Source organism: Martes martes (genome assembly GCF_963455335.1).
Source record: "Martes martes genome assembly, chromosome: 8".
NCBI lineage: Eukaryota > Metazoa > Chordata > Mammalia > Carnivora > Mustelidae > Martes > Martes martes.
Window position 1 is genome coordinate 75,580,985 of NC_137895.1, and position 23,652 is coordinate 75,604,636.

General features: G+C 35.3%; 1 protein-coding gene across 10 annotated transcripts in view; it reads right to left on the minus strand.

Moving 5' to 3' along the window:
- KIF21A (kinesin family member 21A) overlaps positions 1-23,652 on the minus strand; it is a 149,929-nt gene that overhangs the window by 14,100 nt on the left and 112,177 nt on the right. For 2 of the 10 annotated variants that reach the window (XM_080809960.1, XM_080809957.1), the window contains 13 exons: positions 23,489-23,642; positions 22,774-22,968; positions 22,229-22,330; positions 21,268-21,433; positions 20,785-20,805; positions 16,401-16,461; positions 15,977-16,031; positions 13,106-13,320; positions 10,641-10,748; positions 9,128-9,256; positions 6,991-7,029; positions 6,297-6,311; positions 2,274-2,410 (listed from right to left, as the gene is read on the minus strand). In XM_080809960.1, coding sequence (XP_080666086.1) covers positions 2,274-2,410; positions 6,297-6,311; positions 6,991-7,029; positions 9,128-9,256; positions 10,641-10,748; positions 13,106-13,320; positions 15,977-16,031; positions 16,401-16,461; positions 20,785-20,805; positions 21,268-21,433; positions 22,229-22,330; positions 22,774-22,968; positions 23,489-23,642 — 1,397 coding nt within the window. The remainder of the gene's footprint in view (positions 1-2,273; positions 2,411-6,296; positions 6,312-6,990; positions 7,030-9,127; positions 9,257-10,640; positions 10,749-13,105; positions 13,321-15,976; positions 16,032-16,400; positions 16,462-20,784; positions 20,806-21,267; positions 21,434-22,228; positions 22,331-22,773; positions 22,969-23,488; positions 23,643-23,652) is intronic. The other 8 variants (XM_080809962.1, XM_080809959.1, XM_080809966.1 and 5 more) reach the window with 4 other exon arrangements.

A 23,652-nucleotide genomic window follows, 5' to 3' on the forward strand; every position in this document is an offset into this window, starting at 1 on the left:
GAAAATGAAATGAAATAAGAAAAAAGTAATTATTCCACTAACCTGAAACAGACATCCTACCTCCATCCTTTACCCTCTGCTTCAGGTTCAAGGGCAAAGTACATATAAAGGATCAAATGAAAGCCAGGGATGTCTGGTGTATGTATAATGTGGTATTAAAAAAATAATTATATAAAATTTTGTAATAGTCATATCACAAGAATCTTGCCTCAAATTGCCCCTAGATTTAAAATGGCATTCCCAAATCAGCCTCTTCAAAATATTCTGCTTTGATTACTCCTATCTCCTCAAAGCACTCCACACTTACAAACACATACCCTTTTCTTTTCCAGTGTCACTGATTGATGGAGTTTATTTTTGACCACACAACATAATTATAAACTAATTATTTGGGGTTTTTTTTTGACATGTCAAATACATAACTATCCTGGAGATAAATTTAATTTGAATTAGAAAAGTACATTTTCACAGTGCAAATTCTTTAATTGGATATTGGATGGCTTGTCATTCACAATTCATATATTCTAGCTAGACTGCTATATTCCATTATATACAATGAGCAGTAAATGCTTCTTGATTAAACCAAGTCCTGCAATGTCCCTCACTGCTAAAAAGCTTTCACCAGCTCCCCAAATTCCTAAACATGCTACCTTCCTACCTTTCTAGCCCTACTGCCCATCACTTATCTTAAAATTACAGTTGACCCTTGAACAACATGGGTTTGGATGGGTCTACTTACATGCAAATTTTTTGATAAAGTACAGTCGTACAGTACTAAAAATTTATTTTTCTTCCTTATGATTTTCTTAGTAATATTTTTTTCTCCAGCTTACTTTATTATAAGAACACAGTATGTAATACTTATAACACACATGATATGTGTTAATGGACTATATTATTGGTAAGGCTATTAATAGTTCACTTTGGGGGGAAAGTTATTTCTAGTTCAGTTTTGGGGAAGTCAAAAATTATATGTAGATTTTCTTTTTTTAAGACTTTATTTATTTGATAGAGTATAAGCAAGGGGAGTGATAGGGAAAGGGAGAAGCAGGCTCCTGCTGAGCAGAGAGCCAGATATGGGGCTTGATCCCACAACCCTGGGATCATGACCTGAGCTGAAGGCAGAGGCTTAACCAACTAAGCTACCCAGGCGCCCCTATATACAGATTTTCGACTATGCAGGGGTCAGCACTCCTAACCCCCATGTTGTTGAAGGTCAACAGCATTCTTTTTTCAATCCAATTGGATTTAGTTTCCAAACATACCCCATTTTAAGCTCTATGTCTCTGCTTATGTTGTTCCATTATCTTGGTTGTCAGTCATTACCTGTCACTATCCAAACCATCCTATAAGGTTCATCCTAAATGTCTCCATGTGAAAGCCTTGCTTATTTCTCACAGGCTGGCATAACAGCTCCCTTTTCTGAAACCCCAAAACTCTTAGTCCTTAATTCTTCAAGTATTTACAGTTGATCTCTAGTTGCCTGCAATTATACCAAAAGGGTTAAGACCGCAGGTTTGGAGATGAGTAGACATGGGTTTCCAATCATGGTTCTTCCACTTACTACTAAGTTTACCTGGGAAAATTATTTCATTTCTCAAATCCTCAGTTTCTTTATCTGTAAAATTGGGATGTGACATGCATTTCACTGGGGTTACCACAAGAATTAAATGAGATGTAATCTGGATAGTGTTTAGCATAGTCTCTGACATATAGTTAAGTGCTCAAGAAATGGTGGTTGCTATATCTGATTCTCTTTACCACAGTGTACATTGTAATGACCTTTGTCAATTTTTTTTTTAAGATTTTATTTATTTATTTGACAGACAGAGATCACAAGTAGGCAGAGAGGCAGGCAGAGAGAGAAGAGGAAGCAGGGTCCCTGCTGAGCAAAGAGCCCAATGTGGGGCTCAATCCCAGGACCCTGAGATCATGACCTGAGCCAAAGGCAGAGGCTTAACCCACTGAGCCACCCAGGCACCCCTTTTGTCAATTTTTATATGACCTGGATTTCTAAGTTTAGCACCCTGCATGCATTAAGTACTCAGTTACTGAAGGGAGATGTATCCTCTCAACATTTTATTCATAAAACATCAACAGAGATCTTACTTTCTTCCCAACTATGCAATGATTTTATATAATTCAGGAGGTGAACCAGATTATCTCTCAGGTTCTTATGGGTCTTAAGCAGTTTGTCTTTTTTAAAGCCTGTTAAAAATGTAATCATCTTTTTAAAAATCTGCTAACTATCCACATGAAGCAGTTACTGGCACCTTTTGATCCAGTGAAGAGGAGATCATCAGTAGAATCCACACAGAGCACAGCTTTTGTGTGCCCTTCAGCGATGTGAAGACACTGCAGTGGAGAAGTTCTGATTCCTTTTGAAGCAGGAAATGGGTTGATTATGCCCCTGAGATGCGGGAAAGAAAAAGACTTACTTCAGTAACTCCATCATGGGACTGACTGTATTTCCACCCTGACTTTAAAAAGTCTAAGTAATTAATAAAATTCAGACTGCTCCCTTGTCTCTTTTTAAAGGAAAAGGACACAGAGACAAAATGTGAAAGCGTAATAGTAGTGATGGAGTCCATCAACTAGTCAGGCATCAGCCAGCAGGTGCGTTCTACAAAGAGCAAAGCCCACAGTCCATGAGACCTTCTCACTAACAAGTCCTTCTCCTGAAAGTTTAATGTAGCAATATTGGGAGCTAGTTGATTATACTGAATTCTGACAAATAAGAAAGGATAAATAATGGACAACTGGAAGGTGTGACACTCTGTCATGCTGGAATGTGACTCTAAGTCAGAAAGAACATTCTGGATAAATTATAACACGTATCACCTAAAATACTGAAAAAAAAATTTTCAAATGAATTTGGAAAGAGATAGGAATGATAGAGTACACAGAAATTCTAAAGTGAGAGTAGCCCCAAACTATCAAAAAATTAAAGACAAAACTCTTAACAGTCTCAAAGAAGATTAAAAAAAAATGAGACTTTAAAAGTACAGTGAGGCTCCTTGGGGAGCTTTCTCATAAGTTTAATATTTCTAGAGTTTCTGCTTTATGCCATTAGACTACATACTATGGAAATATATAGGAATTTAAGACAGGATCTGAATTGAAATAGTTTTGTCCAGAAGACTAAGTCCATGTATCACTGCTCACAGCAGGAAGAAAAGTTATGTTGAATTATGTCTGTTATATACATGACAGATGGCAATAATATCTAAACAAATAACAGGGATTTAAAAAAACACATTTCTATATTCTTTGGTGGGGGTGGGGGGGCAATCAGAGAGGAGAGGGAGAATCTTAAGCAGGCTCCACGCCCAGTGCAGAGCCCAACGTGGGGCTCAATCTCCCAACCCTGAGATCATGACCTGAGCCGAAATCAAGAATTGGATGTTTAACCAACTGAGCCACCAGGAGCCCTTCTATCTTCTTAATGAAAAAGAACAATCTTCAATATGTAATGGGCAGAAATGATTAAGAAGAAATGTAAGCCCAAGATAAGTTAGAACTGACAATAGAGAGTTATCCAATGAATTCAAGTATTTTTGTTTTTAAGTCATTATATCACAGGTTTTAAAAGGATACACCATTGTGGAGGTAAAAATCATTGTTGGGTCACTAAGACTGATAAAGGGGACAAAACATGGAGACCCAAATTTCTAAAAAGCGGAGGGAAATAGTGGATTTCAGAATTATAGATGGGTAAAACTTCTTGAGGAGTCTCACAAAGGAAAGTATCAAACAAATCATTATAAACACTTAAAAATAAATGTTCAGCAGTAAGAGATAACACTAATGTCATGGGGGAAGTTCTTTGTAGGCTTAATAGCAAATTAAGGGGATGTCATATTCACAATACTTGTTAACTCCAAAAAGATCCATACAATAGATTTTTCAAATGATATCCTTGTGGATATGGTAGGTAAGTACAGAACTGTTGTAGCAAGGTAGTTCCATCAGTGGCTGAAGAGGCACACCTAAGCAGTCAATGTTCCTGTTAATATGGAAGGACATTGTCAATACCTAGTGAATGTTTCCTTAGCACTAAAGACAGAGATGGCATATTTATTAAACTGATATGTTAAAGAGCTAGATACTGTATTGTATTGCCTAGGAAAACAACAAACAAAATTTATTTACTTTAAATACCTACTTAACACTAAAATAATCCCTGGATATAATTTAAAGATAAAATTTAAATAGAATATAAAACAGAATGCTCCAAATAATTAAAGACTTAATAGTATCTTAGATTTAGGGGGGCTTGGGTGACACAGTCTGCTAAGCATCTACCTTTGCCTCAGGTCATGATCCCAGGATCTTGGGATCGAGACCCACGTGGGGCTCTGTGCTCAACCCAGAGTCTCCTTGCCCCTTCCCCCTATTTGTGTGCTCTCTCTCTCTCAAATAAACAAATAAAATCTTAAAAAAAAAAAAGTAGTAGCCTAGATTTAAAAAGCTAAAGAGGTCATTATGCTAAGTGAAATAAGACAGAGAAAGATAAATGCCATATGAACTCCTTTATATGTGCAATCTAAAAAAATATGTATTAAAAAAAAAAAGCTCACAGGGGCACCTGGGTGGCTTAGTGGGTTAAAGCCTTTGCCTTCGGCTCAGATCATGATCTCAGGGTCCTGGGATCGAGCCCCACATCGGGCTCTCTGCACAGCAGGGAGCCTGCTACCCTTCCTCTCTCTCTCTGCCTGCCTCTCTGCCTACTTGTGATCTCTGTCTGTCAAATAAATAAATAAAATCTTAAAAAAAAAAAAAAGCTCACAGATAACAGAGAACAGACTGGCAAGTGCCAGAGATGGGGGTAGAGGATAGGAGAAATGACTGAATTGTTTTCTGTGTTTATTTTAGTTTAAATAAATCAAAATAAATACATAAATAGCTAAAGAGATATTTTAATTGAATACAAGATCAATGAATTAACAATTTATGGTTCCTCTACCAACACTTTCAATAACTTGTTCAATAGAAGTAAATATTTCAGGAGAAAGAATGTAATAGAACTACTATATTCTGCCAAGACCACATCTGGAAGGAGGTTGAGTTCTAGATGCTGGACTTTAGGAACACTGAAAAATTGGAGACTTTCCAAAGCAGAGGAAGCAGAATGAAGGATCTATAGACTACATCATGTAAGGAGCAGATGATGATAGTAGACCTACTGAGCGGACAAGAAAATATTCATTGGAGAGAGCATACAAGAGCAGGTTAAGGGCTGAATATTTAAAGTCATATACACACAAAAAGAGGTATGTGGATTAATTCAATTAATTAATCCCAGAAGATTATTTCTGGCAGAGCCTAGGAGGGCTGATGAATAAAAACGTAAATTTAAGCTCAGGTCTGAAAAAACAAACAAACTTTATTTTTAGGGTCTAGTTATAATGATTTCAAAGTGTGGAAGTTGTTCATCATCACTAGAGGTGACATCAGAAATTATTATCACTGGATATATAATTACAAAGTCCAAAGTATTATTTGCAGATATGTGTCAATGGAGATTCTTGAAATTAATGCTCAGTAATTGTTTGTAATCTAAGAAGTTAACCAAATTAAAACCGAAATGGAAGCCAAACCTCCCCCAAAAGTCTGAATCTCCATTTTGAAATCCAGTTGATGTGAGGTTACATCTATGAACCGAAGCCATAGAATTAGAACTATAGCTTCAAATGTTCAAGAGGGTGATCTAATGCACAGTCAACTGCTACCATTACCTCTCAAACAGAAAATATGCATACATATTCCAACAAGCTGATCATAAAGAACAAAACTCAGGTTAACAGTCTAAGACGTACAGTCTGTCACGTCAAAGGTTGTAATATTACCAAAGTGAATATTTGCCTCCAGTGACTTGTGTGAGGCACACAATGAAAAGATGCCTCTTTTTCATTTTTATGTGTTTTAATATCCTTGATTATTCAGACTTCCGAAGAAAAATAATCTCAACATTAAATATAGCATTTTACTAAGATACTGAAAAATACTCTCCAGTATTCACAACATTATGACTAATATTTTATAGAGATTACCTTATACCAAAGACAATTTTTAAAATACAGAAATTGAAAACATACATACATGGTATTTCTTTCAATATTAAAATTAATCTGTTCACATTCTGAAATATAGAAATCAACTTAAAAATTGTTTAAGGTCAAATATTATAAAGTTGTACAACAAACTGGTCTAAAGGGAAAAAAATGTTTATTTTTTTCCATGCAAATCAGTAAAATCTTGTAATACTATAAATGAGATTAATTTCCTCTGCCTACCTTCTGGAGGATCTACTGATGATCGGCAAAATGGCCATAAACAGGGGAAACAAGTGCAAAAAGAGAGGAGACAAAATGATAAGTGGAAAGAGGAAATGATAGAAAGAGAGAAATTAAGGGTCCAAAAAAAAAAAAAAAAACAAAACAACCCAGAACATGAAAAAATTCAACATTGTTATTTTTAAAGCAGCATCTATCAGTAGAAAATATTTATTATTTTAGAAAAACTCCTTTACTTTCTATTTCTTCTTATATTTTAGGTATCAGAGTATCTTTTCCCCCCAGCCTATCTTTTTTTCAGGTTTTCACAAAACCCTCCATAAACTCTTTACTTATAATCAGTAAACCAACCAAAAAAATACCTTATTTACCTCCCACACTTTGAAGGATTAAAAACATTTAATCACTGAGGAACAATGAAATCAATATTCATAGAACTTAATTTCTTTCAAATAAAAGATTCATAGAAAAGAAACATCACAACCTTCTGTGCTATTATACAAAAAAAAGTTTGCCACTGCTTTGTCTAAAAGGTATGACAAAAACATATTAAAATTAATATGTTTAAAAATATTAGTGTGTTTATATGGTTTACAACAAATTACACGTACAAAAGTGAGATATGCTGATAGTTTCTAGGAAGGCATCTTAGAATATCAATGAAATGCCAGAATGTAGGAAAGAGAGAAAGTACCTGTGTACCTCCGACAGAGAGGAATCACTTTCATCAGACCTACAGTGAAAGAGTTAGAATTATGAGGAGAAAGAACACAGAGGTCAATAGGTAAAGACACTGAGATTGAACTGAAAACCAACAGTGTGAATAATAGAAATATAGCAAACATTTCCTTTATTTAGCGAATGCCCTACTTTTCTATTTGCACTGGATATCTGCAAATTCAATGTATAGCTACGTTTGGTAAAATATTTTATTCTTATGTTATCTACTAAGACTTTGTGGACAAAAACTTGCTATTAGTAATCTACAGAAAACCTATCAATCTTCACTTCTAAAATTTAGGCCCTGAAGAGGAACAATATCGAGTAGGTAAAAACATCAGTTCAAGATTCCTCCTATTTAATTTGATTAGTACTAGAAAATTCTTCTCATTTAAACAGCTATTAATGAATTTTATCCATCTTGATAATTACTTTGGATTTAGATTTTAATGTGGAAGTTGCACAAATACATTTTATATGTTTACATGCAAAGCAAATTACCCAAAAAGCAATAACTTTTAATTTTAACTTATCTCAAAAACATGGGAGTTCTCCTGACAAGGGAATACCTCAGTAATACGGGACTTTAGTAGGATTTTAAAAATAGGTGAGCCACTCCTGTCAGTCCAACCCTGAAACTTCCAAGACTGGCAATAAGTCTGGTTATCGTGAAAATCTATCCAGTTTGTACAATAGGCTTGGCAAGGAGGACAGTGAATGCTGACAAGGACTATAACCAGAAACAATACGTGGGATCTGCTTCTAACTGAAATATGCTACTCTCAAAAAAGAGTTTGAAAGAAAATGATTCAAAAGGTTTGAACGTGTAGTCAGTTATTCTGAGTTTTAGCTTATAGAGATGATGACAGAGTCAAATTGGTAGCTTATAAAATATGTCTGTAGAAAGTATAAAACTGTGACTAGATTGTTAAAATTATCAAAAGACTGATGGAAAATGTTATGCCTGTGAATGTAAGGCAGACAAAATTTAGTCATTCTTATCACTAGTGAAAATAGACTTCCCAAAGACATTCCTAATGTTCTTCTACTGTTTTCTCAATCAAATGGGAGCTGTGACTTAACAATGATAAAGAGGTTTTTTCAATAACACATGATATTCATCTATCTAGATTATTTTAAAGAACATGTCATCTACTGATTAACCTATATTAAAATCTAATCAGGAACTTTATCTACAAGTTAAGCAGATAAAAAATTCTTTCAAAATGTGTGCTTCTCTAAATCTACAGAGCCATCTAGCATGATCTAAACATGCCAGACAGATCTTAAACAACATCCTATAAATCTCAGAAGCTGTTGATGTACACAGGGAGATTATAGCATAGAAAACAAATAATAGGGGTGGGAGACTGTATATGAAATACATACATCCACAATGTTACCATTCAAAATCAAAGCAGGTAAGTCAGAGTTAATAAATATCTTACGGCGGGATTGTTAGTACCGAATTCTTGCAAGAGAGATTCTGGCTCAACGTGGGAACGTTTTTTCACTTCAAATTTAAGGCAAATTGTATTTCTCACACACCTCTAACTTCTCTTCCTCCACAACCCACTTTCAGTCCTAACCCCCTCCACCTATAAAGGAACTGTCTTTTATTCTTTTATTTTATTACTAAAGTTTTGTGATGGATTTGTGTCAAACAAGCAAATGGTAACAACATATGACAATGGTCTTTGTAAGCTGTTATATGCATGGAATGTAAAATGATTTACCTCTTTTCAACTCAGGCTATCTGGATTAGAGGCTTTTGTGGGTTCAGAGAAGCTGAAGAATCCCAAGAAATGTAAATTTCAAGTGGCCTCAAAGATATTTCTATTCTAATTTACTTAGAAAAGAAAAGGCAAGACAAGTGCTGAAAGTATAGCAATGCAAATCTACAACAGGGAGTAATGTTCAGCAGGAAAATAATTTTCTCTCATCTTTCCTGTGTGCTTCATTTCCCATTAGAGAAACATATCAAATATGGCAAGAGTTCACAAGTCAGACTTCATCTCCCACACAGAGATGGCTAAATGTTTTCTACAGACTGTATTGAAAGGTTCAGAATACTGTAATAAACAGAGGGGCTCTTTTCCATAAAGACTTACTTATCCTGCTGAACGGATGTGTTTCCCTGAGAAACAGTAAGACGGTTAAAAACATTCAGTTCATTACGGGGCCGGCTTGGTGGGGAAGAAGGAGGTGAAAGACTAGCCTCTGAAGTTCCAGAATCTGAGCTACAAGAAAAAAAGAACATTAAAATAGGTGGCTTTAATTGGTTATTATTTGTTAGGAATGTTATAAGAAACATGCTTTTTTTAAAAAAAAGCTTTCTATTAGAGAATTCCTTCCATCCTTTCTCTTCCTTGTTTGTAAGATAAAATACAACACTGATCAACTAAAACAAAACAAACAAACAAAAAAAACCCAAAACTTTTTCACTGGATTTTGTTACATTGTCCACAAGATGGCACTAAAGAAAAAGTTCAGTCTGCTCAAATCTGAAGTCATTACAAAAAGAGCAAGCCAAATTTATTTTAGAGTTAAAACCAAGATACTCACTTGACAGATGGGGAAAGAGAGCCAGAGTGTTTAAGAGCAATTTGCTTTTTCAACGATTCACATACTTTTATTTTTATACTACTTACTTGCTCCGAACCCCACCTCCCAATTATCCTTGAAACATTCAATCCAGTAGAAAGAGGGAAATTACATCTTTAAATTCAGGAAACAAGGATGATCAGAAAGATAATTTCCATGACATTCACGTCAGCCAAAGCAGTGGTCCAAGTAGAGTGTGTTGGCACAGGGGACGGATGGTATAAGATTGTCCACGTGGGTACAGAAAATATATGCAAACTCCTTTTTATGTTTATGTTTAAAAAAATTCGCTTTACTAATATTTAAATGTAGACTGGCACTGATACTCTCCCTCGAGACCATGTCAGGGTTCTACGTGTCACATGCAGCACCTCAGGTGACCTGAGGGAGGAGTGGATGTGGCAAAAGGTAGAGAGGTGACAAGGGGCTCACACCCCTCCATTCAACTTTCCACAGGTTGCCATATTGCAATTGACAAATGCCCAAGTTAAGTAGATCATCAGATTATATTACGTGCTATTAAGTAAATAACCCTCACAAAACACACGAAGTTTTTTTTAAAGATTTCAGCAAAAAACAATTTAAAAATAAAAGAACAGCAAGAGAATGGTACAACTAACACATCCTATGACTAACACTAGTTTTGTCAGCTACTTTAAAGAGGTAAAATCAGTGGCAGTTTGATCAGTCAAGAGCAATTTCAAATTTTTCTACAAGACTATCTGAAATACAGATTCACTAACCTTCATCTCAACTGTGTATGAACTTTTACAATGATATGAACAAATAATTGAAAAATAAATAAGAATACATGATTCGGGGCAAGCGTTCAAATATTTTTACAGGTGTGTGTGTGAGCAAAAGGCATTTAGCCAAGCCAAGAGCTGACTTGATTAGTCAAATCAGTCATAACCATAGAACCAGCCTACACTTGGAAAATAACTTCACTATAGTCCTTTAGCATTTAAGTGTAATAGACATTTTATGCAATCTAGTTGACAGAAAGAATGCATAACTTACTGTTTTTGTTCCTTGGACTTTGATTTTTCTGTTTTTTCGTATGCTTTTCTTCTGCTTATAGGGGAAGGCTCTGGTAGTTTTTTTTCTGATAGAGATGACTGTCTGGAACTAAAAGAGAAAAAGACTCCTTAATTATCAAATTTTAAAGATATACATACAACTTTGTCAGATATTCAACCCAAAAATTTTAATAGATTAATAACTGGAACTTGAGAAACTATTACTTGGGAACAAGAAATAAAACTAGGATAGGAATATATTATATGCGTAATTAGTTCACAGAAGCCTGACACCTATATGTTTAACTTGTAAACTGGCAATCTTATTAAGTATATGCAAACCCATTATGTTTGAATATAAATATCAAACCTAGACTGCCAAATAGCTCAAATCAATCGTTTATTTGAAACATAGATAATTACGTTGCTTAGAATTGTTTCAGTTGAAAAAAGTTGTCTTTATAGTTTAATAAAAACAAAAATATTAGAATATCAGAATATGAAAAACAATGAGATTTAATGAATTAATATGAAGACACAGTCAAAAACAGACACACAAATAACACAATAATTTTACCTAACTAGTATTTAGATATTAGTAGCTATATAAATTTTAATAATAAAAACATTCTTATTATAAACTTTAAATGCTGAATAGTGGCTATGTAATAACAACTTAAAACTCTTATTTTTGTGTATGATGGTAATGAATTTTGATTAAAAAATGAATTTTTGCCATTGTTGGCTAGTTATATTAATAAGAAAACATACTAAGGAATTATAAAGCAATATTACCAGAACCAGAATGGGCTTACATGATTCCCATTTGAAACGGAAAGCTAAATATTTAAACTTCATGTACCTGACTTTTCTAATCAAAAGAAATCACATTTCAAAAACCCTTCATCAAGCTAAATCATAGGGGCCACCTCAGTAAATTATTTTACATCATGCAGTAAGTCATGCAGTAATGACTTACTAAGAGTTACCACACCAACCATGTCCAACTCTTAAATTTTTACAGGATGACACAAGCATCTGAATTTATGAAAACCTGAAAACAGATCATGTGAAATGACAGAGTCCAAAACATATATTCCTCAACCTGTCAATAAGGACACACTTTAAAAATGAAAAAAGTGGGGGGAGGGCAAAAAGAAGGTATTACCTGAATGTGGTTTCCAGGCCACAGATTTAGTCTTGAAGTCCCAAAAGTCTCAACTTAAATCTGTTCCTAAAATCTATTCTGTTTATATCACTACCTTCACCAAAAGCATTTCTTCAACAGTCATCTTATCAAAAAAGCACTGAAGCCATAAGCTATACTGGTTAGCATTCTCTATCAGCAAATCCCATAGTTAATTTAGTTAATTACATAGGCTACATTAAGCACATGCAAGAAAGTTGCCATCATTAAAATTAAATTGGATGGAAAGGTAGCAGATGGGCTTACTGAGTGAAAGACGACAGAAATATCTTCACAAAATGAAAGAAGTTTTTAAAAAGTTTTAAAAAAAGAAGGGAGTTATGGGAAACAGATACTCAAAGGGGAAAGTTTGTTATATTTTATTATTTGCTGAGTCCTGTAGTATGTGCCATTTTTTGGTCAATATTCCTCAACGCGTAATGTATTCATTCCATAAATCATCTGCTAGATCATATGTGAGGGTTACCGGGAAAAAAAGTCATTAAAAATCTTTACCAGTGAATGACTGATCTAATTTTAATATAATTATCAAAAAACACAAACACACATAGCATACACACACTACGGGTAGAGAGCTCTTTGTGCTCAAGACAGCAGTGAAAATTCTAAATAAGTTTTGTTTTGAACAGAATGTCTTTCATTCATATCATCATAAATGGGAGAGAGAATATTCCCTCCTGCAAATCTCTAATAATACCAATAAAAACATCTTGTGTATACCTTTATCCCAGACATGCACTGCAATGTGCTTCAAGGCAAAAAATTAGGAAAGCTTAAAGTGATTGTTTGTAATTGATATTTCTTTTTCTTTATAGGGTTAGCAAAGGTTTGCTATCCTGACCAGACACTTAAAATGAGAACAGACATCAATTTAGAGCAAATCTGAAACTTTAAAGCTTCTGTTTTATATAATGGTTTTATAGACATAAATACCTGATTGTGATGTTCCTAAATAAATTTTGTCTATAATTCATAACTCAGCCTTTGTGAAAATTATGACCCTTAAAAATGACCTTCAATCTTAGAAACAAGCAATGCAACTGAACAGAGAATATTTCATCTTAAATGATTTCAAATGTCAAAAAAATTAGGGGAGATAAACCTAACAGAAATTCTTTCGAAAACCAGAGATCTTATTTACATAATTTTTAAAAATAGAAATAAGAAATTAGCAACATGCATATAAAAAATTAAAAAAGAAAGAAAACAAAAAAGAAAAGCCAAAAGAAAGGAAGTTAGTGTAGCTGGGCCAGACTTACATGCTGCCTATCTTAGAAGGGAAGCCAGATGGGGGAGGGAGCTCTTTTTCCCTAGCAGAAGTACCACTTGTCTCTGTATTCATTCCAATCTCTTGCCCTTCTGCAACAGGTGTAAGAGGGCCAGGCAAGGAGGCATCTCCTGTACTAGTGTCTGAAGCTAGTTCACTGCTATCTGCATACAGCAATTCCATTTGAGTGGTGGTTCTCCTTCGGGCCTAGTCAGAGAATGGAAGGAAAAGCAATCAGGAGCAAACTTTTGCAGAAATGATTAGGGAATAGAGATTTAATATTAGTTTGAAATAGGTAAAAACATTGAGCATGTCATTTCCTAGCAAGTGTGTCAAACAGCATGTAAGATAGTAAAACAAGCCAGAGCTACAGCCAGATAAGACCTTGAGAGGCCATAATAACAGCCAACATTTCTATTGTACTTACTGTATGCCAGGCATTGATCAAATACCTTATTATATTAGCATGTACTACCATTATCCCAATGAGCAAACTAAGGCACAGAGAAGCTAAGTAATTGACCCAAAGTCACACAGCTATTAAGTGGCAAAGCCAGATTCAAAAATAAGCAACTTGCCACCAATATGACTGCTATCCCTGCCACTCATGGCCAGGTCTCCCAACATAGAATTTTTTAAAAAAGAGAAAGAAGAAAGAAATTAAACCAAAAGTTAACTGCAGGGAAGCTCAACTAAATTCTAAATTCCTCCGTTTAAATGCTTTTTTTAATATCACTTTTAGTTTTAAATTTTTGATATCGCTTTTTAAATCTGCTTCTCAGATTTGCAACCTTGTCCTCCTGATGCCTTAGCTGTGTTTTAACCTGCTTGCTAAGTAATTCAACACCAGCCTGCACCAGCTCTTGCATCATGGTGAGGCAGGGGAGGGTTATTTTTCTAGAATCTAAACTCACTCTACACATTCCTTTCCTCGTTCTTGAAAACTAACTGACTATCCTGTTGTTGCTCAGTTGTTATTATCACTAAGGCATTAAAGGGTAAGCAAGGTGTTTATCAGATTATAAGCCTCTAAAGAGCAAACACCCTGTTTTATTCAACTTTATATCCCCTGCACTGAGCACAGTGCTGGTACATACCTATTTAACATACACAGTCAATTTTACTTTTTCAGTGATGAAAAATAGATGATATGAGATCATTTAAGGTATCTTTGAGGTTCAAAAGTAGTAGTAGCACCTCAGAAAATTTCTGGGAAAAAGGAAAGCCTTCCAAACAGTTTTTTACCTGGTCAGTTCTCCTCACTGCCAATAGCCCAAGGCAGAGAGGAATACGTTCTTAGGAATCCCTAACCACAGTGGATCCTTCAGCAGATGACCTTAGGGCCCCACTTCTCACCTCTCCGGCATCCCAGCAGGGCATGAATAACTAGGCTTTCAGGGAGCCTGAAAGACATTCAGGACCTTAAGAGATTCTCTCCTCTACTTAAGATGGAATCCAAACCATAGTAGGATGTTTTCTCTGAGTTTGGGTAACTTCTGCTTAGTCACTTAGAAAAATAAAATACAAACCACATGTTGCCAAGGATCATACATAGAGCCTGGAGACTTTTTTTTTTTTTAATTGGCTTGACCAGTGTTTTAACTTTTTTTTAAAGATTTTTATTTATTTATTTGACAGACAGAGATCACAAGTAGGCAGAGAGAGAGGAAGAAGCAGGCTCCCTGGTAAGCAGAGAGCCCGATGTGGGGCTCGATCCCAGGACCCTGGGATCATGACCTGAGCCAAAGGCAGAGGCTTCAACCCACTGACCCACCCAGGTGCCCCTTGACCAGTGTTTTAAAGATTAGTAAATCCTACATAAAAATCTATATTTAAGGCTTCTTTGGAAAAAACAATATCTAGTAGTCTCAGGCCTATATTCCTCATGACAAAAATAAGCCAGAGTTAAGTGGTGGTTATTTGCTTAGAAGTGGACTGTCCTCTTCAGGGAATCACAATGACCTCTACTCATTACTTTACAGCCAGCCAAATTACTCATTTACATTATCTGACTGTTCACTACGGCCCTTCAATCTGTCCTAATGCATTTGCACAGTGTTATTCTTTCAGGATCTGATTCTCTCCACTCATTTAACAAGTATTTACTAAGCACTACAAGAATTCTTTGTTTTTAAACATCTTAAGATGGTTAATTAATTCATCTATCAAATGCTACCAATTCTCAATCTAGAATTTTAACATTCTAGAATGTTAAAATTTCAAAAATTTCCTGCTAATTTACAAATTTTGCAAATTCATGCTGTATGCCACTACAGTGTCTATCATCTCCTATATTATTAGGAAATTTCAGTGACTTTAATAAATTAGCACATTACTTCCTTAACAGGTAATAAACTTTTAGGTAAAACCTGGAAGAAAAAAAGAATTGGTCTCCACAGTTATATCTTGTCTAGTAGAAAAAGTGCCATAATGTGCTAAGGCACAAGTTCCAAAAAGCAGAATGTTTCAATATACTTTTTTTCCAAAGGAGAATATGGTAATTATAGAACTAAATTTCTTATACAGGGGAGCTCTGGTAAAAGTATGCCAATTTGCTAACCTACTAAGGGTCTGAAGCCTATGTGTGTGTTTATTTTTGAGAGAGAACGTGCAAGCGTAGGAGGTGGGGAAGAGGGGTGGAGGGGCAGAGAGAGAGAGGAAATGTTAAGCAGGCTCCACGCCCATCACAGAGCCAGACACAGGGCTCGATCTCATGACCCTGAGATCATGACCTGAGCCAAAATCAAGAGTCAGACATTTAACCAACTGAGCCACCCAGGCACCCCTAAAACTCATGTGTTTAATAGTGATAACAAAAAACAGTGGGAAAGGATGCTTACCTGCTATTTTCAGTTCTCCTTACCTTGCTTTTAGGTTTCACTTCACCACAAAGTTTCATAAGGTCTGAAGATAGCGTGCTATGCACAAATAAATAATTAACCACAGATTAAAGGGGAACTTAGAGAAAACTGTATGTCCTCTATGATTATAAATATAGAAAGCATCTTACATGTCTATGGGGAAGGAAAGACAATATTTAAAATCAAAATGAACTAATTAAAAAATAATTCATTTTCTTTCCTTAAATATCCCAGTAAATTTTATTTTAAAATTTGTGGTGGTTAAATATGGCTTAGTTTGGTTTCCATAACACTGTTTCTAGTGCTACTCACTTAGCCATAAAGTTCATATTAGTTGTTTTATGGCAATTGTTTGAAGCAACAAGATAAAAGTATTTAAAACATTATAGAAACAAGTAAAATCTTTAAGTTTCTAAGCTTTCTTACCTTCCTTCTGATCCTGGGCTGTTTAAGGGTGCCTCTTCATCAGTACTATCCTCTACATTTTCTAAAACAAAAAAAAAATGTCCAAAAGCTAAGTATTATCCACATGTCATAATTTGAATGATAAAAATCCCCATGCCATAATAAACATCAGCCCAATGTCTCAACATAGGCAGTTCGGTTTTAGTTACTGAATCCGAATAGAAATGTAGAAAAATATTTCTAAGAAACCCCTCTGATTATGTGTCCTAAAATGAGAAAAGGTGTTCAAAATAAGAAAAAATTGCAAGTTCGAATCATAAAACAAAGAACAACATTCAAAGGATGGAAATGAGATCATGTATTTATCAGAGTATGTGTAACTGTGTATACTTTCCAGAGTATATACTTATGCCAAGCCCTCCAAACATATGAAAAACCACTGAATAAAATATAAAATTAAAATAAATGTTGCATGAGCTCCTATTAATGTACTAAGCCAATTTCAAAAACTATGTACATGTAAACATACTTTCTATATTTAATCAGTACGCCCCCGACTTCAATATCTTCCTTTATTTTTATTTTTGTTTTCAAGTGGAGGGTAAGCATGTGTGCCTGTGTGAAGGTATCGAGAAGTTAAACATCCTCATGCAGCTCCTTTACATGTACATAAAAGACAAAAACAGTAGGTTTGCATGCAAGGGTTTTGTAACTGAATACAAGTAAATCACCACTATTTCAGAACAACTGTAACAGAATGGTAGAAGAAAGGAGAAAAAGCAAACAAGGAAACTAGGAGGAAGTCAACAAATTAAACAGCCACTGAAAGCAAACTATGTAAAATGTCAGTGAGCCCCTACAAAGATGCAGGTTTTTAAAACATACACATTTTATTATAAAACCAATCCACAAAAGTAACAACATTATAAATTACTTATATTAATGAAAAATATGTACGATTCATCCTCTTTTCACTTTTAGTTCTATACATGTGGATTGCGGGCAACTAATTCCTTTCTCGGATCCTCCCTTTCTTCTTCCTGGTTACCAGACACTTTGTTAGAAATTCAGTAATAATTGATACGTGATAGTATTATCTAAAATGGAGCCCATCAAGGACCCACACAAAGGGAATTTATTTTCTGGGGTGAAGAAAACCGTGGTCTTGAAGGCAATGTGTTATCTGAAAGCCCACCATTAGAGGGAGGCTCGAGGACTTGTTCCAGGAACAGGATAACTGAGTGCCAAGGTGACTGCCTTCGTTGATAATATAGAACATGAGGTTATAAAGAAATGACAAGCTAGTCTTCAGTTTCCCATGTATAAAAGCGGGCTAAGATTGGCTAGTATTTTTCTTGTAGAAACCAGTTAGTATGAAACCAGTTAGTATGTTAAACATCATGTGAGTGCTTAGTAAAAACATAACTCCTGCTGATGCATGTATGCATAATTAGAGATAATTATGGTTTGACATAACCAACCTGGCAAAAGGAGAGAGGCCCCCACCCAGAAAGTCACCACGTCAAACTCCTCTTCAGGACTGAACTTGGTCTGAGCACTACAGTCTTCAGGCAACCGGTCACACCACCACCCCACTGTTGTACTCTTAACTCTGAGAACACACATCCAGGCCACTATCAGCTTCTTTTCTCATCACCACAGAATTAAAGCTTAAGGCAGAGAGACTCGCAACTCCAGAATGCCTTAAAGCTCATCTTTATCAGTTAAAGTTGCACAGTCTCACATCACTGGAAGTTAACCAAGTATTTTTAAGTCTTTAAGTTTAAAAAAAAAGAAAAGTAATAAAAATAGTATATAGAAAACGGTTAGCACAGCAGCCCAAAACCACTATCCTTAGAAAGGCCTGCTTGCAAAGTTGGACTTTGCCTGGCATCTGGAAACTTGACTCTCAGAGTGTCCCAGTCACTAGTTAACTACTGAAGGTACTGAAGGTACTTAGAATGTTTGTATGGTCTATGCTAAACTCCTGCCTTCCTTCTGGGAGTCTCGAGTCCTGGTACCTACTACATAGACAGTACATATGTGACCAGTCCCCAGGAAAAACTTCAGGTTCTGAGTGTATGGACTTCCCTGGGCAAAAACGTTGTACACATGCTGCTGCATTTTCATTCCAAAGGGAAAGGAACATTCTGTGTTATCTCCCCAGGAGGGAGAGAGCATAAGGAAAACCAGACATGGATTCCTCTAGACTACATCTGTGGTTTTTTTTCTGTCTTATGATTCAGCTGTGTATCCTTCCTACATGAATCTTTGCCATGAATACAACCATACGCTGAGCCCCATGAGTCCTCATAGCAAGTCTCCAAAGGTAGGGATGATCTTAGGGACCCTAACATAGTTAGGGAAAAAAGAAAAGGATAATAAAGATGTTCTTCAAAGGCTACAAAAGTACCCACACATTAGCAAGGCCCACCTTCTAGCCTTATGTTCGTTCCATCATTCTAGGCCACGTACTTGTTGCTCAGGGCACCAACCTGCCTGAAGGCCCCATGTGTACAATACTGTGGCTGAGTCTCTGCCTTTTAGTTTAGTCATTGCCTGGAGTGACTCTTCTCTCTTCCTCTTCCACCTTATCTTTCAACTAGCTAACTTTTGTTCTTCTTTTGTGTTTCAGCTCAAATATCACCTCTTCCAAAAAGCTTTATCAACTACTCCCTTCCTATTGGGTGGCCCCACTCTGTGTTCCTATTAACTCCCTAATATAGATCTCAATCACTGCCCTCACTGAATGTATCCTACTCTTCATGGTCTGTCACCCTCAGCAAGGCATCAAGTCAATGAGGGCAAGACTTTGTGTCTTACGTGGATCCCAGCACTCAGCCCAAGGCCTGAGGTAAAATTACAGCTAAGTGCAGTTCTCTAGCTTCTGTGAACTTAAACTTCCATTTTTTTTTTCCTCTTTCCATGCTTTTCCTCCAAAGCACCTCTAGGCTAGATTATGGCCCCCATCTAGAGCACAGACTTCAGTCACAGAGACACAGGTTACATCAGCTGAACGGGTTTCCACTCTCTGGTTCTGACCCTTTTTCAGCCATAGATAAATGAAAATTGTTTGAAAGTTATGAAAAAGTAGCACTGCCCATCAAATTAGCAGTTTCATATCTTCTGCACAAAAGGACATTAAGAAGGACATGTGCATTTTCTTCCAAGTTTAAAAGCGACAATGGACTTAAATAAAAGTTCAACTATTACTAGGGGCTGGGCCACAAGGAACAAAGACAAGGAGCAGGAGAGGGAGGAGGAACAGCAAGAGCAGAAACGTGCCTCAAAACACGTGGAATGTCAAAAAATTCCAGTTATGATCCAGGAATTTGGGCAGTCTTGATTAGGAGATAAACAATCCTACCTTTTCTACCTGTATTTGTTATAGCTTGATCAGATTAAAAATAGTAGCTTTTCTATAACTAAATTATGTAGTTGATCTCAAGGAAATACGACGTTGAGATTAACACGTGGTATAAACATCTAATCAAATAGCTCATGTATTTTATTTGTGTAACATCTTATTTAAAACAAATTCAGATGTATAGATTATGTTTATTCTAATGACACAGACAGGTAAGTATATTTACTCTTTCAGTTACATTCCTTTCCTTTAAGTATAAAAACTTTTGGCAGCTGTGTACTTAGAAAAAGAAAAGTTCAGATCAGATTTTGAAATAATTTTAATTAAATAAAAACTGTTCCAAAATAACCATTCGGAGAAATCAAAAGTAATAAAATTGCCCTGATACTCCTGGTCCTTCATGTGTATAATCACTAAGAGGACTGGGTATAGTTGATGTGAATATTGTAGTGGCAGGAGAAAGAGGTTGAAAATTTCTGTACTTGTTTATCTCTAATGCCCATTCTAATCTGAAAATATTATAAATATTGTTTCAATCTGTTCATATAAAATGCTTTGAATAGTTTTATTCAATTTATATTAAAATATATGTGTTGAATTTTATAAAAATTAAGAATAGTTGAGGCCCTATCAAATAGATACCAAAGATATATGCTAAAGAAAGTTAATTATAAGGTTAAAACAGATGCAAGTTAACAGATATATTTAAAAATTTAAGAAATGTGTACTCCATTTTTTCCCTACAAGAAAGAGAAAGAAGGGCTTGTGAAACTGGAGCCACAGCTGGAGGTCAAAAAATACAAGAGAAAATTAACTAAAGCCTACTTCTTTAAATATCTAATATTTTTAAATTAGGAATGTATAGGAAAGACAAAAGACTTAGTTGTTTGTGGTCATGGATACATTTCAAAAAAGAGCATGCAAAAACCAACTAGCTGCCAATAAAAATTTTAAACATAAGATGTACCACAATTAGTGTACATGAACAATTAGTAATTCATGCAGCTGTAGGGTACACAGAAAGCTAAACATACTTACCTAAAGGTACGCTATCTAGATCTGTGTAAATAACAGCAAAAAGGAAACAAAAAGCAATACTCCAATCAAAACAGATCCAATGTTAAGAACTCCCACATAAAACAAGATTATGCACCATTTATAAGATATGTAGAATAGATGCCATAAAAAACACTTATTATTTTTCAAGGCTGTTAGATATGCAGAGTAAAGTAATAAAACTTGGTTAATATTTTAAACAACCAATTCAGAAACTTGGTTGATCCACAAAAACTAATTGCTTAATAAGGTTAAATAAGCCTTTTTAAGTTGGTAATCATTTCTTGGAATGACAATAATTACATCCCCCAAATTTATACATGCAAATTAAAGAAGGAGTAATTATCAAAAGCATAAGTAAATATAGCATCTATTCAGTCAAACAAGGCAAAGAGGTATAGTATAGCATTCTCAAAGAGCAAAGCTACCATGCAATTCATTTAACTGAAATTTAGTCCAAATTACCTTGTAAAGCATGGCCTAGTAAAGCATCTAGCTCAGGATTTAACTCTGCTTTCTCTTTCAACATATGGAATAGGAGCTGGTTTTGTGTAGCACTGGTTATTTCAGTTTGTTTAAGCCGACCTTCAAGTACTTTAATTTGAGCCTCTTTCTGGGCAGCCTGAAGACCCTGTAATTACACAGAAACATAATAACAACAAAAACAACAACAACAATTATCTTAGGTCGTACGAAACAGAATCTATTACACAAAGATCTGTATCAAATAGCAAATATATATGATACATGGACTTTGACATCAGATAGACCTTGATTCATGGAAGCTCTTCCACTTACTAGCCTGGTGATCTTAAGCTAATTACCTCATCTTCCTGATTCCGTTTCCTCATATGCAAAATGATATGACAAATACCTACCTCCTAGCACACTGTAAAGATTAAGCAGGAGAATATAAAATAAAGGGTCTAGCACAGTCCCAAAGTGGTGTTAAAAAAGAAAAAAAGTGACTTAGAAATCATCATCACCTTCAACATTTAGGCATAACTTTCTTATAGCTGACAGGTTAATGCATTTACATTCAAAGAGGAGGAAAGTGTCACTGTATTTTTTTCCTTTCTGATCTTCTTTTGAACTGTAAAGAATCAGTATTAAACCAAAATTATGATACCAAATTTGTCTGCACCCCCCAAGAGATTTTTCTTTTCATTTTTCCTTTGGTAAAGCGAAAGGTGAATTGTTTCTTGTTTAAGCTTTTATCTCTTCTAATACACAAGTACAATGGATGACAAGCTAATGGAATTGATCTAAACAGCGCTGCCTTTTCTTAACTCTGAAGAAAGATAAAAGAATGTTTTTCAATTAAAATAAATCTTACTTATTACAGAGGAAAGTGTCACTGGAGAAAGATAAACAAAATGAATTAATTAAAACTTGGGTTTTCAGTAATGGGGTAGTGAGAGCATACCTTATTGATACCCATTGACAAGAAGTGATCTAGCAGATATCGGGCTTCTGTAAGCGTGCACGCATTAATGACTGCACTGACATCCAATGTTTCTCCTTCTTCCTACAACAAACCAGCATATGATGAACATTACTTTGAGCTGAATGTATTCAAACAGAAGCAAAAGCCCATTATTTCATTTATTTATTTGGTAGTATCGGGTTAGTTAATAAGACTCTTGAGGAAAACGTAAAATATGACCTCTACCCCAAGAAACATGTGCGCCCGTTGAAAAGAAAAAACACACCTGAGCAGTTAAGAATCCAGGGTGGCTCAACAAATGATACACATTTTTAAACATTTTTGATTTTACAAACAATAAATAATATCACAAAATCAACAAAGAAATCTGGAGAGCAAGCAAGGAGTGATATCCACGTAAAACCTAAGAATCATATTAAACCAATAATTTAAAAATTCCTTGATAAAAAAATTCAAAGTGCTTTTAATGATAAATATGAAAATACCTTCCTTAAGCGATTCAGCATTTTTTTACAATTACAAACCTTTGCTTCTTCCATCTGCATGATGTTGGCTTGACAATCAGAGATACTGTCATTGATGTAATCTATATTAGCAGTTAATGACTCCATCTCCTCATTGATGTTAACCACACTTTTATCTCCCTCTCCACTCTCCTTAACGATCTTTTCCCGTCTTTTTGAAAGTTTCTCTCGTCTTTTTGTGAGTTCTTCCCGTTGCTAATGAGAAAACAGATTGGATTTCAAGAAATAATATTGATCCGGGACCATAAGAACATTAGGCTAAGTGAGATAAATGAGTCACAGAAGGACAAATACTGCAAGATTTCATTTATATGTGGTATCCAAAACAGTCAAACTCATAGATGCTCTAAATAAAATGGCAGTTGCCAGGGGATGGGGGGAGGTGTCATTTGATGGGTCTGAAGTTTCAGGTATGCAAGATGAGTAAGTTCTAGAGACCTGTTGTACAACAGGTGCCTATAATTAACAATGTGCTGTACACTTAAAAATGTGTTAAGAAGGTCGATCTCATGCTGTCTGTTCTTACCACAATTAAAACAAAGCAAAACAAAAAAAGAAATGATGTTCACCTAGTCACACATAATGCAATCAAAACTCACCCAAAAAAAGGGAAGAAAAAAAATTGGTAAGTATTCATTTACCCAGAGATCAAATTTGGAAAACGAAAAGTAAGAGCCAGCTAAGGAAGAACATATCTACGTTCTGTTTCCCACACCTTGAGGAGTCTATTCATATCCGCCTCCATATTGGAAATAGTCATTTTCTGCATGATGATGTCTGTGACCCTGCGTTCAAGAAGCTGCCACTTCATGCGAGCTGTCTTGGAAGTGAACACTCGGCCAGTCAATCCTTTCCTCTGATATTTTTTTCTATAATCAT